Here is a 15,218-nt window from a genome sequence, read left to right as displayed (position 1 = left end):
TTAGCTAACTCTTTTTTCTGTTAAAATATCCACGACACACAGAAATAACTTAAATGCAGAATGAAAATGTGAAGACAGCAGGGCACAGTGGCTCGTTCCTATATTCACATCGCTATGGGACGCCGAGGCAGGTGGATCACCTGAGGTCAGGAGTTCGAGATCAGCCCAACCAATATGGTGAAACCTTGTCTTTACTAAAAATACAAAATTTAGCCAGGTGTGTTGGTGGGCATCTGTAGTCACAGCACTCGGGAGGCTGAGACAGAAGAATTGCTTGAACCTGGGAGGCGGAAGTTGCAGTGAACTGAGATGGCATCACTGTACTCCAGCCTGGGCAACAGAGAAAGTGAGACTCTGTCTCAAAAAAAAAAAAAAAAGAAAAGGTGAAGATGAATATTCTACCCGCCCAGTCTGCCCAGATACCACCCGTGTAAAGTCAGCACTTCCATCTGAGGCCACTCTCTAGTTTCCTAAATGCTTAATAGGAACCATCCCCAAAGCCAAATGTCACTTCCTGGATCAGGGTTCTCAGGACAGAGTGTCTCTCTCACTACCATTCAGCTTCCTCCCAACCATTACCATCCCAGCACCCTTAATGGGCTCTCTCCCCTGAAGCCACTCCCGTTGCCAGAATGGCATCATTAGTACTGTATGGCTCTTTAAGATTCAATAAAAGAAGAGGATGCATGGATCCCTGAGGTACCCCTTAGTCTCAGCAGAACAGTACGGTAAGAAAATTATATTCCTGCTCTTCGTGCCTCTTCCCATCCCCTCAACATTCCCATTCCTTTTCCTATACCAGCATTTGGTTCACCCAGGACACCCCATTTAGGGTGCAGCCAATATAGCCATAATAGAAAAACTTCATTAAGGAACTCAACTCATAATAACAAAAACTCAAAATAGTTTTTGTTTTAATCAATAGCTTTCCCCTTCCCCACTGGGTTGGAGCCTCTTAATAACACCTTGACCAGATTCCATACATTCCTGTCATTCTCCATTACACTGGACTGGTCCCATTGGGTATTTAAAAGCCAGGGTTACTGACATTAAAAGTTCAGTCACAAACAGTATTCAAAACATGTTGCACTCATTAACCCTGAGACTTGTGGAAATGAGATCTACTTTTCATATACCTCCCTTTTTGTTCTCTCTTCAAATCCTTTCCCTCTCTTCGGTTCTCTCTAGAATCCCAGTAATTCTCAACCTTGACCGTACACACTGGATTACTTAGGAGTTTTAAAACTACAAATACCAAAGTCCACTCTCAGAGATTTTGATTAAATTGTCCTGGAAGAAGTCCTTGACATCAGGACTTTTGAAAGCTCCTGGGGTGATTCTAATATCAAGCCGAGTCTGAGAGACGTTACTGCAGACTCTCACAGACACGAGGAAACTAAGAATCAGAGAAGTTTTGTTGCTTACCCAGCATTACACAGTAGGAAAGTAATAGAGCCAGGTTGAAAATTCAGATCTGACTTCAAAATGACAGCCTCTTCATTATTCTATTTTACCTGAAGTCACTTCCTTTTATAATGGTACCTGTTTAACATGTTCCCTCCCTTAGATAATGCAGCTGCCTTCTACTGAGGAGTTTTAGTGCCTTGATCCATCAATCCACTGACTGATGATGGAGATTTCCAGCTGAGACAGACAGGCAGATAGAGGAAAATTACCCCTAGCCCCACCCCCTACACCAGCATAGGCACTGCTTATGTTCAAAGACATACTTTAGATCTGCTATCTACTAGAAAAATCCAGATTTGTGCAGATCACAGTTCCACCCACTCATCAGCAGCATTTCTCAACTTTCTGTCCCCAAGACCCGCTAATCATTTACAGCTTGTTGATGGTTATTTGAACCCAGGGTCAAGGTGAACACCCCCAGTTACACAACAAAAATGTATCAAGGTTTTGTTTAATCAATTGCATGTGTTTCAGAAAGTCTGTATAAAATTCTCTGCAGTGGCAGATCATAGCAAAGGATGATTTAACAAAATGAAGGTGCTCATTGCAGCACTGCTTTTGATCACACTGCAGGATTCGTGTGCTGTGAGTCCCACCGACTGCAGCGCTATTGAGCCGGAGGCTGAGAAAGCTCTAGACCTGATCAATAAAAGGCGACGGGATGGCTACCTTTTCCAATTGCTGCGGGTTGCTGATGCCCACTTGGACAGAGTGGTGAGGAACTGCCATTGGCAGAGCTGAGTTGGGAGATTATGCATGGGGGCAAATGTGACTCTACCCCTTAGGCTTACTGCTTTGCATAATGAATGGCTTTGGTCAGAGTTTTTTGTTTGGTTTCTGTGGCTTCTCTAAATTGTTCTTTTTTCCTTCAAACTAAGATTTGTTATTAGTGTGCCCTTAACTATGATTTGATTTGTGGGTACGTATAAGCGTTTATGCTGAGCCCAGTTACGTGCTAAGTACTGCCAGAGAAACATTAGAATAAACTATGGGCCTTGGCCTCCAGGCATTAATAATATGCTGGCACATACAGGCAAACTTTGTAAGTTACTCGGATAAACTAGAGAGAAGGCAAAGTTTTCTCAACCCTCCTAAGGCTCTTAACTTAGCCTGAAATAAAACTGGTAGACGAGGCCAGGCGCGGTGGCTCACGCCTGTAATCCCAGCACTTTGGGAGGCCAAGGCAGGCGGATCATGAGGTCAGGAGTTCAAGACCAGCCTGGCCAACATGGTGAAACCCCGTCTCTACTAAAAATACGAAAATTAGCTGGGCATGGTGGTGCACGCCTGTAATCCCAGCTACTCAGGAGGCTGAGGCAGAAGAATCGCTTGAACTCGGGAGGCAGAGGTTGCAGTGAGTCGAGATTGTGTCACTGCACTCCAGCCTGGGCAACAGAGCTAGACTCCATCTCAAAAAAGAAGAAGAAGAAGGAGAAGGAGAAGGAGAAGGAGAAGGAGAAGGAGAAAACATGCAACTTTACTTAATCCAAGGTTTACCTGACACAGGAGTCTTCATAAATGAAGACTCAGATATCCAAAGAAACTGGCCACTTGTATACTTAGAATCCACGAAGAGTGTGCAGAATGCAGAAGTGTGATGGGACAAACGGCTGTAATCTAAGAGTCGTAGACTGAAAGAAGGACCCAGCAAGGCCTGTCTATTTGAGTTCTTCATGGCCTCTCTGTGTGGCATTTCTGGCTCCCAAGTATGAGACAGGATCCCTCTGGAATGCGGATCTGAGGACCTACTATCAAACAGAGTAGGTCAGAGAATTTCTTTATGGCCAGATCCTACAAAGAAAGACGCAGGGGGAAGGTTAGATTCATATTTTAGGATTTATGGATGCTTTCGGGGAGAGGGATTCTGCCGTCTGTGACCTGCCCTGGAGAAGAGAAATTTTAATTTCTATGACTTGCCTTGGGGGAGAAAGCAGAGTAGGAGAACAAAGGGCAGAAGGTCAGACAGATCTTGCTTCTGAGGCCCTTCCCATTTCCTTCAGTTCAAAGGACTCAGCATGCCAAAGTACCATACTTTGAGGTACCATGTCCTGAACCCCAACAATAGCCAAGTGGCCAAAGGAGTGGTAAATGTACTGGGGCAGTTTAATGAGGGGAGATCTAGTAAGACTGGATGGGAGGAGGCTTCCGCTGTGTAATGATGCATGGGTAAGATTTGAACAGATCTGGGTAAAGGTGTTCCTGGTGAATACCTGGCACCACCACTTCTAGGTGGGTATGGAATCAGGAAGAAGGGTGTTAGGGAGCCATTGAATATAAGCAGGTAGGTTCCAGAAGTTCCATGTGGGCTCTGGAGCAGCCATCAGGTGGGAGCCAAGCCTGTGGGCTTGTCTTGAGGTGAAACAAGCTTGCTGTCTTCACTTAGATTACACACCTACCTAAACTGGACTAGAGGAGCTGATAGACATTACAGAGAGACATGAAGCCTGCCTCTAAGCTCCCCAGATAACCTACTCTCCCTCTGATGGAAAAACTGAAATTAAGGAGGGCAGACAAGGAGTACTACAGAAGACAATTTACCCTTCTGAAAGCATCACAGAGGCACTGTGGGTTGCAGAGAACACGTGTGCAGGAGTTTAGGACTCGAACAGTAATTCAGTGACCATTAGTCCCATGCCAGGCTCATCAACAGATATTAGGGTATAGGATGCATCAGCACAGAGCTACCTCTGAGAGCTAGGGTAGAGAGCGGGTGGGTGGGGAGGGGTCCTGATGTTCCTGGGGAAACTGAGGCAAGAGACAGGGACATGAAGTAGAAAGCTATTTATGTATTCAGGAATGAAAGAACAAGGGTCAGACCTGGGTAGTGGGAGTCAAGGAAATGAGACTGAGGAATAGACATGAGAGACGTTGCCAAGAAAGACCATTCAAGGCCTAGTACTGGATAGCAATAGCAAGGACAAGGAAGACATCTCATAGGTTTACATGTTTTACCCCAGTGTCTAAGGCAATATGTTGTTAGTGGTGCCACTGACAAAGACAAGGGAAGTGGAGAGGCAGCTGGTTTGTAAGAGGAGAGGATTTAGCTTTGGGCAAAGCAACATCAAAGCAGAAAATTCCATGATCAGTAATAGAGCTGGGCAAGAGGACACAACTACAAGGACAGATTGGAGGCCCTGATGAGGTCGTCATGACTTACACTTCTAGGTGTGTATAGGTGATGACGCCTCCACTAAACCACCACTGCCATTTAGTGATAGCTTCTTAAAGTTTATGGACAGAAGACACATCAGGACCACTTAAAAAGAAATTTTGGAAATAACTCATTGAAATTATGTATTGGAATCAATAGATCAAAGGACACAAAGGTAGGGCAATTGCAAAGACAGTGAGAGGAACAGGAATTCTGTTTTAGTAATAAATATATAGCTTTAATAAATTTCAAAAAAATCCACTAGGTTTCCATGTGCTACTCACATGTTGCTTTTGGCATTCCTCAGGAAAATGCAACTGTATATTACTTAGCCTTAGATGTGCAAGAATCTGACTGCTCGGTCCTATCCAGGAAACACTGGAATGAGTGTGAGCCACCTGATTCCAGACGTCCATCTGAAATAGTAAGTAAAGAGAGCACCTTCGCTCTGCTCTTATCATTCTTATTTTCTATCTACTCTGTTCACTCAGGGCAGCCAAAGCCTGGGCTAACACAGTAGAAGAGAAAGGGCAGCTTTTGCCTTGAGAGTCACGAAAATCGTGTTAACCTTGAGCGATACTCTTGAGAGTCTTTTGGGAACCCAGTTCAAGACAACTCAGCAGGGTGTGTGTTCCCATCAAAGAGCATAACCAGCTGTGAGTCCTTTTGGGCAAATCACCTAATAACATCCCTCCACTTCGGTGTTTTTTGACTGTAAAATAAGAAGTGAGTTTAGGAATTCATGGACTCTAAAGGCCTTCCACTCCTGACAGTCTACAGGTATGAGAATCTATGAACTTGTAATTGTGTCCTATGAACAATGGTCCTATTTTCAGGAATGGCCAAAGGGATTACTTGCAATGAGGAATTGGGTCTTGTTCGGCGCCTAGGATATACACTGAGGAATGAGATCTGGCTTTACATGTGGGAGGTGGGTACTCAAATGCCAGGCTCTCTGACACAGGTGGAGAACATGAAGATGAATAAGCAGAGATTCAAGATTTCACTTCCAGAAAATGAGAGGCTCACACTCCTCAGAGTTTCACCACTTTTTCCCTTGAAAATGTTTGGGGTATGGTCATGATGCTTTAAATAGTTTCTTGCTGGTTCTCCTGAGGATTTTGAGTTCCAACAGGATGCAGCATACAGAAACTGACTAAGAAAATGCACAGTTTGAGACAAGCTTTGATGAAAGAAATGTGTTTTAAATGAACAGTAGGAGGTTGTTGCATCACCTTTTTGCTCTTTCACATCCAACCTGAGTAAGGCAGGATGCAATGACTCAGCAAGTCCTCAAGAACCTCTTTTTTACAGGTGATCGGACAATGTAAGGTAATAGCTACAGGACATTCCCATGAATCTCAGGATCTCAGAGTGATTGACTTTAACTGCACCACAAGTTCTGGTATGGTAATCTGTTAAATTGCTAATTAATTCTTGATTAATACAAATTCAGTCACACAGTGGTATTTGTCTCATCCATGTACATATGTATTCATATATATTCAGATGTATTCATACACATTTATGATGTACATGAAAGAAAAGCCTTCATAGACTTCATTATTATTCATTCTCCAGATAATAGAAGGGAGACAATTTTCCCCTGGTACTGGTACACCTTCCTTTAAAGAAATTCAATACCTGAAAATAGAGATTTAGGAGAGGTAGGTTAGCATCATTATAGATATAGGCTTTGGATTCAGACTTGCTTTAGCTTGAGTCATCATCTGCCAGTTGTATAGTCTTGGGAGGAAGTAAAGTCTTGGGACTATGAAGTAAAGATTATGACACTTTCTACTTAAGACAAAATAATTGATGCTCAAAGAGGTTAAATTACTTGGCCTCGAGAACAAAGCCAAGATATTGTGAAGATGTGACACTATCCCAGGAGTGTTAACTCTAAATTCCATAGCTTTTATTTTATTTTATTTATTTTATTTATTTATTTTTATTTTTGAGACGGAGTGTCACTCTTGTTGCCCAGGCTGGAGTGCAATAGTGTGATCTCGGCTCACTGCAACCTCCGCCTCCCAAGTTCAAGCAATTCTCCTGTCTCAGCCTCCCAAGTCGCTGGGATTACAGGCATATGCCACCACACTCAACTAATTTTGTATTTTTAGTAGAGATGGAATTTCTCCGTGTCGGTCAGGCTGGTCTCAAACTCTTGACCTCAGGTGATCTGCCACCTTGGCCTCCCAAAGTGCTGGGATTACAGGTGTGAGCCACCAAGCCCGGCCTCCATACCCTTTTAATTTACATTTTCAGAAAGAATCATCACAGAATTCCTTTTTAAAATAGCAAATCCAAATATGATATTAATACAAAAATGCAAGCTACTGCCACAGGAGGTTGCATTGAAGAAAGGATGATCTGTATCTTCTCCTCTCTCTGAGCAAAACTCTGTGTTAATGCTCCATCTTCCTCCTTGGCAACAGCAGGAAGAACTTATTAAAATATTAGTGGCCTGATGCGGTGGCTCACATCTATAATCCCAGCACTTTGGGAGGCTGAGGCCAGAGGGTCGCTCGAGCCCAGGAGTTTGAGACTAGCCTGGGCAATGTGGCTCCACCCCATCTCTATTGTTTAATATATATATTAATATATGTCATATTAATACATAAATATATAATATGTATTATATAATACATAAATGGATGATATATTAGATAATATATAAATATATAATAGATATTAGATAATAGATAATATATATTTATATATTAGCAAATGTCATATATATATATATATGTTTATGTTAGCACCTTGTCAGTGGTACTGGTGAAGGCATCATGAGCAGGGGTCACAACATAGACATTGGGATCAGAAAGACTCAAAGGAAGAAGCAGCAGTTTAGCTCTGTTGCCAAATGGCTGATTGATCTTGAAGCAGTTACTTAGCTCTTCCAACCCTCAATTTGCCCATCTGTAAAATGAAAGTTGCTGTCATTCTTGCCAGCAAGCCACCATTAACATTTCCAGCCCTTAACTGTGACACTGCCATCTTCTTTCTCCAGTCTCTTCAGCACTGGCCAATACCAAAGATAGTCCCGTCCTGTTAGATTTCTTTGAGGATACTGAGAGCTACAGAAAGCAAGCCGACAAAGCCCTTGAGAAGTACAAAGAGGAGAATGATGACTTTGCCTCTTTCAGAGTGGACCGAATTGAGAGAGTTGCAAGAGAGGTGAGTCTCCACTGAGGTTCAGCTGGAGTCTGAAGGCCCAGACTCCAACCTGGCAGCAGGAACTGAATGGCACACCCTCTCCACCTGCCTCAATTGACCAGCTGCCTTTTAATTTGTCACTTTTGGGGCCATAAAAGACAGGCAGCAGATATTTTTAAAAAATACCAAAAAATTGCCTTCCTCAAACACTTTTATTTTTTGAAGGGTGGGTAGGGGAGTGGACATCTGACAGAGAGGAGAGAAAATCTAAAGAGGAATCAGGGAAAGACAAGAGCATATGAGGGTTGTGTCATTACAAATCATCCAGTACTAACTCTTGTACTATGATGGAAAACTGAAGTTCAGAGAAACTACCTCACAACACCCAGTAATGTGCCTATGGCTAGACAGTTCCCTGCTCACTCTACAAGGACCCAAGTGCTTTCACCCAGAACTGTCTTGTAGAGCAACTGGTTGACATTTGCTATGCATTCAGAAAATGCAACGTTAAATAGATTGTGTTACATACAAGTAAGGAAATGAGTACTATGCAGTTGCTCAAAGAACGTTTGGACCCATGCGCACTGGAGTTTCAAAACATATTGGTATAGGAAAACGCAGGTTATAGAACAGTACTTAGACTATGAACCCATTTATATGAAACGCTTAGATCTACCTGTGTATGTGTAACATATCTAGGAAAACACTCGAAGAGGAAACACATCAAATAAATGAGAATGACAACTCTGGGAAGAAGTTGGAGTGCAGGAGGAGTGATTTTTCACACTCTACTTCATCATGTATTGATTACTTGAACCTTTTCAGTGAAATGGTATTCACCTTATCACTTATGTGATACATTTTTAAAAGGCAGAAACCATTTTTAAAAATGACACATACTGGTGATTTTGAATTCTCATACTGCCTTAAAAAATACTGAATGGTAGTTATAGTTATCTACTGCTTTTTTTCCCCACTTTTCTTTGTCTGTTCTTGAAACTATTTTGATCCCATCTGTTCTAGAAAGGAGGGGAAGGAACCAGTTACTTCGTGGACTTCTCTGTGCGGAACTGCTCCAGACACTATTTCCCCAGACACCCCAATGTGAGTATAAGAAACAAACCTGCACATTGTGCACATGTACCCTAGAACTTAAAGTATAATAATTAAAAAAAAAAGAAATGTCTATGATCACTGACTAGAGTCACAGAGGAAGAAGAAGAAGAAGAAGAAGAAGAAGAAGAAGAAGAAGAAGAAGAAGAAGAAGAAGAAGAAGAAGAAGAAGAAGAAGAAAGAAGAAAGAAGAAAGAAGAAAGAAGAAAGAAGAAAGAAGAAAGAAGAAGGAGGAGGAGGAGGAGGAGGAGGAGAAGGAGAAGAAGGAGGAGGAGGAGGAGAGGGAGAAGAAGAGGAGGAAGGGGAAGAAGGGGAAGAAGGAGGAGAAGAAGGAGAAGAGGAAGGAGAGGAAGAAGGAGAAAATGAGGAGGAGGAGAAGGAGGAAGAAATGTCTGTGAAATACAAAGTATCATCTTGGATGCACTTAGTACCTGCCAGGCACTCTTCTAAGTGATTTACACACAGGGTAACTTTTATTTTTGAGATGGAATTTCGCTCTTGTTGCCCAGGATGGAGTGCAATGGTGCGATCTCGGCTCACTGCAACCTCCGCCTCCCGGGTTCAGGTGATTCTCCTGCCTCACCCTCCTAAGTAACTGGGATTACAGGCATGCACCACCATGCCTGGCTAATTTTTGTATTTTTAGTAGAGATGGGGTTTCACCATGTTGGTCAGGTTGGTCTCAAACTCCTGACCTCAGGTGATCCACCCACTTCGGCCTCTCAAAGTGCTGGGATTACAGGCATCAGCCACCACGCCCAGCCTGTGATAATTTATTAACCCTCACACTACCATATGAGATAGATGCTACTTTCTTCCCAAATTAGCAGGTAGGGAAACTGAGGCACAGAGAACATAAGCGAACCATAAGAACATGATTTTATAATATAAATTATATATATCTAAACTTAAAACTAAGTTTCTAACTCATTAGGATTAAAGGCTTAGTTAGAACTATAGCAACTTGTACTAAGACCCTACACACAGTGGTTTTCTTAATTCCACGTCATTGATATTCACAGAATCCCACTCGACAAATGAGGAGGCAACTGAAGCTCAGCAAAGGAAAGCTCTTGCTGATGTTGACAACCAAGCTGAGATTAAAACTTAGTTATTCTTATACAAAGTTCAGTGGGATTTTTCCTCTAATCATTTACCAATAGATTCCCATGTACCTGCAGGAAGACATTATTAATACTACCTGGCATTTGCATGGTGATCTACAGTTAAAGAAACACCTCCACGTCTATTATTACCAGGTCAGAGCCTCGTGAAAATCCTGCTAACAAGGAAAAGCAAGTATCTGCCTACATTTTCCTGTGACAAGGGGAGCTAAAATTAAAACCACTTACCTAAGGGCACTTAGCTAGAGAGTGTTAGGAAATGGAATTTTAATTATGATGTCAAGTCCAGATTTTTCTGAGGTTTAACAACACATTCTCCCTGGTCAAAAGGGAGAAACCATCCATTAGTACCTTTGTTAGCTGTTCTAATATCCAAACTGAACCAGGTCTAGAATCCTTCTTAGTGGCCACCAGAAAAGACACCTCTCTCCCTTATTCCTATGGTCAAGAAACCCTTTTGGTATGGATAATGTAACCCCAGACCTGATGCATCACAGCTGAAGAGGAGGCTCAGGAGTAAGTGTTTTACACCATCCTCTCATTTAATTAAGCCCTCCCACAACCTATGAATAAATAGTATTATCCCCATTTTACAATGGCTGACTTCCAGAAATCTTTTGTAACTTTCCCAAACTCAGACAACTAGGAAATGGAGAAGCCAGGATTAACATAGGTCTCTCTGATTCCCAAACTGTACTCAGAACCTCGGTGCTTAGCAATTTCTTCTAGCAGACGGCTGTCCTCTTGTCCTGGTCCATCTTTCACAGGTGGGTTTAGGAGCTGGAGCACAGGAGTGCCATCCAGTTGTAGCCCCCATACTTGGGTGGAGTCAGCAGACACTTGCCTTGACAATGTCCATGAAAACCCATCTTTATGCCGTACAGATTCCCTTCTGTCCAACACTTTCCTCCAAGGGACTCGCTGAAGTTGTAAAAATCCCTCTTTGCACCATTCCTCGTTGTCCTAGGCACAGGCAACTGAGGTCTCCAGGGCAGAAGGGTTGGCCTAAAGGCAAGGCAGCAATGATGTGGTTTTCCTCACCACCACCCTTGGGAAGCCCAGTGCCGGTGCCTGCTCATGAAAAAAACACAGCAACTTGAGTGATACCCTTCGCCATCTGCACTTTCCCCAAAGCTTGGTGAGGAAAGATTGCTGAACAACTGGTGGGGCTATCTGATCATGTTACCCTGATTTTTCTGAAGCACTTCTTCCTTTTCTGAATGTCTGGAAGCTAACTCTGGCTGGTCATCTTCACACCACCTGGACACACACACTAACAGGCTCCTCATTCTTTTGTAGGTCTTTGGATTCTGCAAAGCAGATTTGTTCTATGATGTAGAAGACTTGGACTTGGAAAGCCCGAAAGACCTTGTCATAAACTGCGAAGTCTTCGACCCTCAGGTGGGTTGTCTAAGCAGACTTTGTCGTGGCAGTGCCAGATTAAGTGACATATGTACACAAATAGTGTTGTTGGTTCCTAAAGCTCTATGTATGGGTGTGTGTGTGTGTGTGTGTGTGTGTGTGTGTGAGAGAGAGAGAGAGAGAGAAAGAGAGAGAGGGAGGGAGACAGAGAGAGACAGAAAGAGAGACACAGACAGACATGCAAGAAAAGATACAGAGAATACCCCACCACTGGGGAAAGGAGTGCAATTGCAAGCTTACACAAAAAGTATGAAAACTTTTCCAAGAATTGGAGAGGGTAACAATTGGCAGAAAATTAAAATCATGTCCAATTCAACCAAACTTGAATGAATTTGAAAATGCTCCTTGTAGTCGGGACTCTGACGCTGAGACTTAGTCATTCCTAAGCTTGTATTATTGGGCACAGAATCTAAGGGGAATAAATTAGCCTCAAATTTATTATGTAAATGTATATAAAATGAGATGCAAAATCATATTTTGCATCTGTTTCAGAAATTTTTTTTCTGTTTTTACATGAGTACAAAGATTTGCTTCATGAAATTTTTCATATCAGAAACAAAACTGAAAATAATCCAAACATCCAATCCTAAATTTAAAAAAAAGGAAAAGAAACAAAGGGCAGGATTGTCACCACAAACATGGCTCTGTCTTTTTTTTTTTTTTTTTTTTTTTGAGATGGAGTCTCGCTCTTGTTGCCCAGGCTGGGGTGCAATGGTGCCATCTCAGCTCATTGCAACCTCCGCCTCCTGGGTTTAAGTGATTCTCCTGCCTCAGCCTCCTGAGTAGCTGGGATTACAGGCATGCACCACTACGCCTGGCTAATTTTGCATTTTTAGTAGAGACGGGGTTTCTGCATGTTGGTCAGGTTGGTCTCAAACTCTCAACCTCAGGTGATCCACCTCCCTTGGCCTCCCAAAGTTCTGGGATTGCAGACGTGAGCCACCACGCCCAGCCTCTGTAGCTATTTTTTAAAAATTAAACTCCGAACAGGGAAGAGAGAGAAGAGGTCAAATGTTCAAACTTTAGGAGTAAGGGATGTTGATATCGTCAAGTCTCAGTTAAGAATATCAGTTATAAGGCACTAGTTTTCCAGTGTTGGTCTACAGGTGGGCGCCAGGTGATAATATTGTTTCACCACTCTGTGTAATAAAAATGAAAAAAAAATAAGGGTAATGGAGTTTTTTATATCTAACATTTATCCATCTAAAGGACAATCCTTTACTCTGATATTGTGTTTCTGGCTCTTTTTTTTTAATCAAAATTTCCTTCCAGGCTGGGCTGGTGGCTCACGCCTGCAATCCCAGCACTTTGAGGCTGGGATGGGTAGATCACTTGAAACAAGGAATTGAACATGGTAAAACCCGTCTCTACTAAAAATACACAAATTAGGAGCCTAGGCAACAGAGCGAGACTCTGTCTCAAAAAAAGGAAAAACAAATTAGGTGGGCATGGTGGCTTGGGCCTGTAGTCCCAGCTACATGGGAGGCTGAGGTAGGAGAACTGCTTGAACCTGAGAGGTGGACGTTGCAATGAGCAGAGATCGCACCACTGCACTCCAGACTGGGTGACAGAGTGAGACTCAGTCTTAGAAAAAAAAAATCGTTTCTTTTGTGAAACAATAAATGGTGGTAAATGATACTTATGTTTATATTTTAAATATCAACTGGGCTAGATAACAATTTGAGAATCCTTTTTTGTAATCCTTTTAAAATTGATTTGTGGAATCTATGATCTGGGAGTCGTTGGTGTAAATCGAGTCAAGTATCTAACATCTTTTTTTATGTTCCATGACGATAGGCACTTTTCTGTGTTCTTTTCCAGGAACATGGGAACATCGATGGTGTACCGCCTCATTTCAGACATCCCTTCCACTGGGGTGGGCATGAGCATTCTTCTACCACCACCAAGTCTCCACTCAAGCCCCATGGATCCAGAGATCATCGTCAACCCCACGAGCCACACGAACGTGGACGCCCACCTCCTCCAGATGAAAGAGATCACTTACATGGACCCCCACTTCCACAAGGCACTCCTCCACTATTGCCCATGTCCTGCTCAAGATGTCATCATGCCACTTTTGGCACGAATGGGGCCCAAAGACATCCTCATAATAATAATTCCAGTGACCTCCATCCCCATAAGCATCATTCCCATGAACACCATCCTCATGGACACCATCCCCATGCACACCATCCTCACAAACACGGTACCCATAGGCAGCATCCCCATGGACACCATCCCCACGGGCACCATCCCCATGGGCACCATCCCCATGGGCACCATCCCCATGGACACCATCCCCACTGCCATGATTTCCAAGACTATGGACCTTGTGACCCACCACCCCATAACCAATGTCACCATTGCCATGGTCACGGCCCACCACCTGGGCACTTAAGAAGACGAGGCCCGGGTAAAGAACACCGTCCCTTCCATTGCAGACAACCTGGATCTGTGTACCGACTCCCTTCTCTAAGGAAAGGTGAGGTGCTGCCACTTCCTGAAGCCAATTTTCCCAGCTTCCCATTGCCGCACCACAAACACCCTCTAAAGCCAGACATTCAGCCCTTTCCTCAATCAGCCTCTGAATCATGTCCAGGGAAGTTCAAGAGTGAGTTTTCACAAGTTTCCAATTTTTTGACACATTCACTTCCAAAATAAAATGTGATTCCTTTGAAGAGGAAAATGAATTATACATTGAATTAGAATCATAAATAAAATGACCAGTAATTTTGAAAATTACAGTTCTTTTCTACTTGCTTTCATACTGGAGATGCAGCAAAATGTGAATGGGAAAAGAGATGGCCTGAGAAGAAAGATCAAATGGAAAGGAGAGGAAAGAACTCAGTGCTGCCAATTAGTAGTTAATTCTGTCACTCACCACTACATCACCTGAGGCAAATCTATGCCACTCAGAATCTCCTTCTTTCCTGGACTTAACTCTAATTCTAGAGTCTCTGTTACTGCTTGGGCTATACCTGGGCATACCAATAAAGTATGGTGTTGAAACTATTATTATTATTTATTTCTTTTTATTTTCTAAGTTCCAGGGCACATGTGCAGGGTGTGCAGGTTTGTTACACAGGTAAATGCATGCCATGGTGGCTTGCTGCACCTATCAACCCATCACCTAGGTATTAAGCCCAGCATGCTTTAGTTCTTTTTCCGAGTGCTCTCCTGCTTCCCACCCTCTCCCTATTTATTATTATTAAAGTGACCTAAGTTCTCTCCTAGTGATTATTACTAGGCATCTAAATTTTCTTTTGGACAAATAAGTTCTAAATTCAATCATGAAGCAAACAAACTTCTGCTATAAATTGCAAAGAAGCTTGCTAACATGAATCATGACCATAAATTCAGGTGCACAAGAAATGCCACTTTATGCTCAGAAAAAATTAGTTTCTATTTGAGGATGTCATCCTACTGGCTTAGTGGGAAATTTAACCCCCGTCCTTCCTGGAGTTCCCTCGTCCTACCCTGCTACTTTCCACACAAAGTTGGGCCACAGTTCTAGAATCTTACATAGTGCCAAGCTGTCCAGGTGGTGGGAATGAGTGACTATCCTTCAGCCAGGGTGACTGTTGGACCAATGATCATCATCATGAGTGATAGCCATCATGCTCAGGGATAGTCACGACCCTGTTCACATCACTCTTTCAGTCTGATTTATCTGCTACTTCTCTAGCAAACTGTAAATGCAGGAGTGTCTGTACACTAGCAATGGACATGACTGCCAAGGTATGGCATATGGCTACTCTCTCCCTGGGATCTTGCTGTCT

At 42.8% G+C, this 15,218-nt stretch overlaps 1 protein-coding gene across 1 annotated transcript; it reads left to right on the top strand.

The window, feature by feature from the left end:
* Window positions 1–1,923: 1,923 nt before the first annotated feature.
* Window positions 1,924–14,452, top strand: HRG (histidine rich glycoprotein). The gene is made up of 7 exons (XM_003894695.3): window positions 1,924–2,181; window positions 4,926–5,042; window positions 5,933–6,023; window positions 7,635–7,801; window positions 8,804–8,884; window positions 11,317–11,418; window positions 13,261–14,452. Exons 1-7 carry the CDS (start codon window positions 1,999–2,001, stop codon window positions 14,098–14,100), a joined length of 1,581 nt encoding a protein of 526 aa, XP_003894744.1. The 5' UTR covers window positions 1,924–1,998; the 3' UTR covers window positions 14,101–14,452.
* The last annotated feature ends 766 nt before the right edge of the window (window positions 14,453–15,218 follow it).

Source organism: Papio anubis, chromosome 2 (genome assembly GCF_008728515.1).
Source record: "Papio anubis isolate 15944 chromosome 2, Panubis1.0, whole genome shotgun sequence".
In the NCBI taxonomy this organism is placed as follows: domain Eukaryota; kingdom Metazoa; phylum Chordata; class Mammalia; order Primates; family Cercopithecidae; genus Papio; species Papio anubis.
The sequence above is the reverse complement of the archived record's forward strand: the minus strand, read 5'-3'. Positions and strand labels throughout refer to the sequence as shown.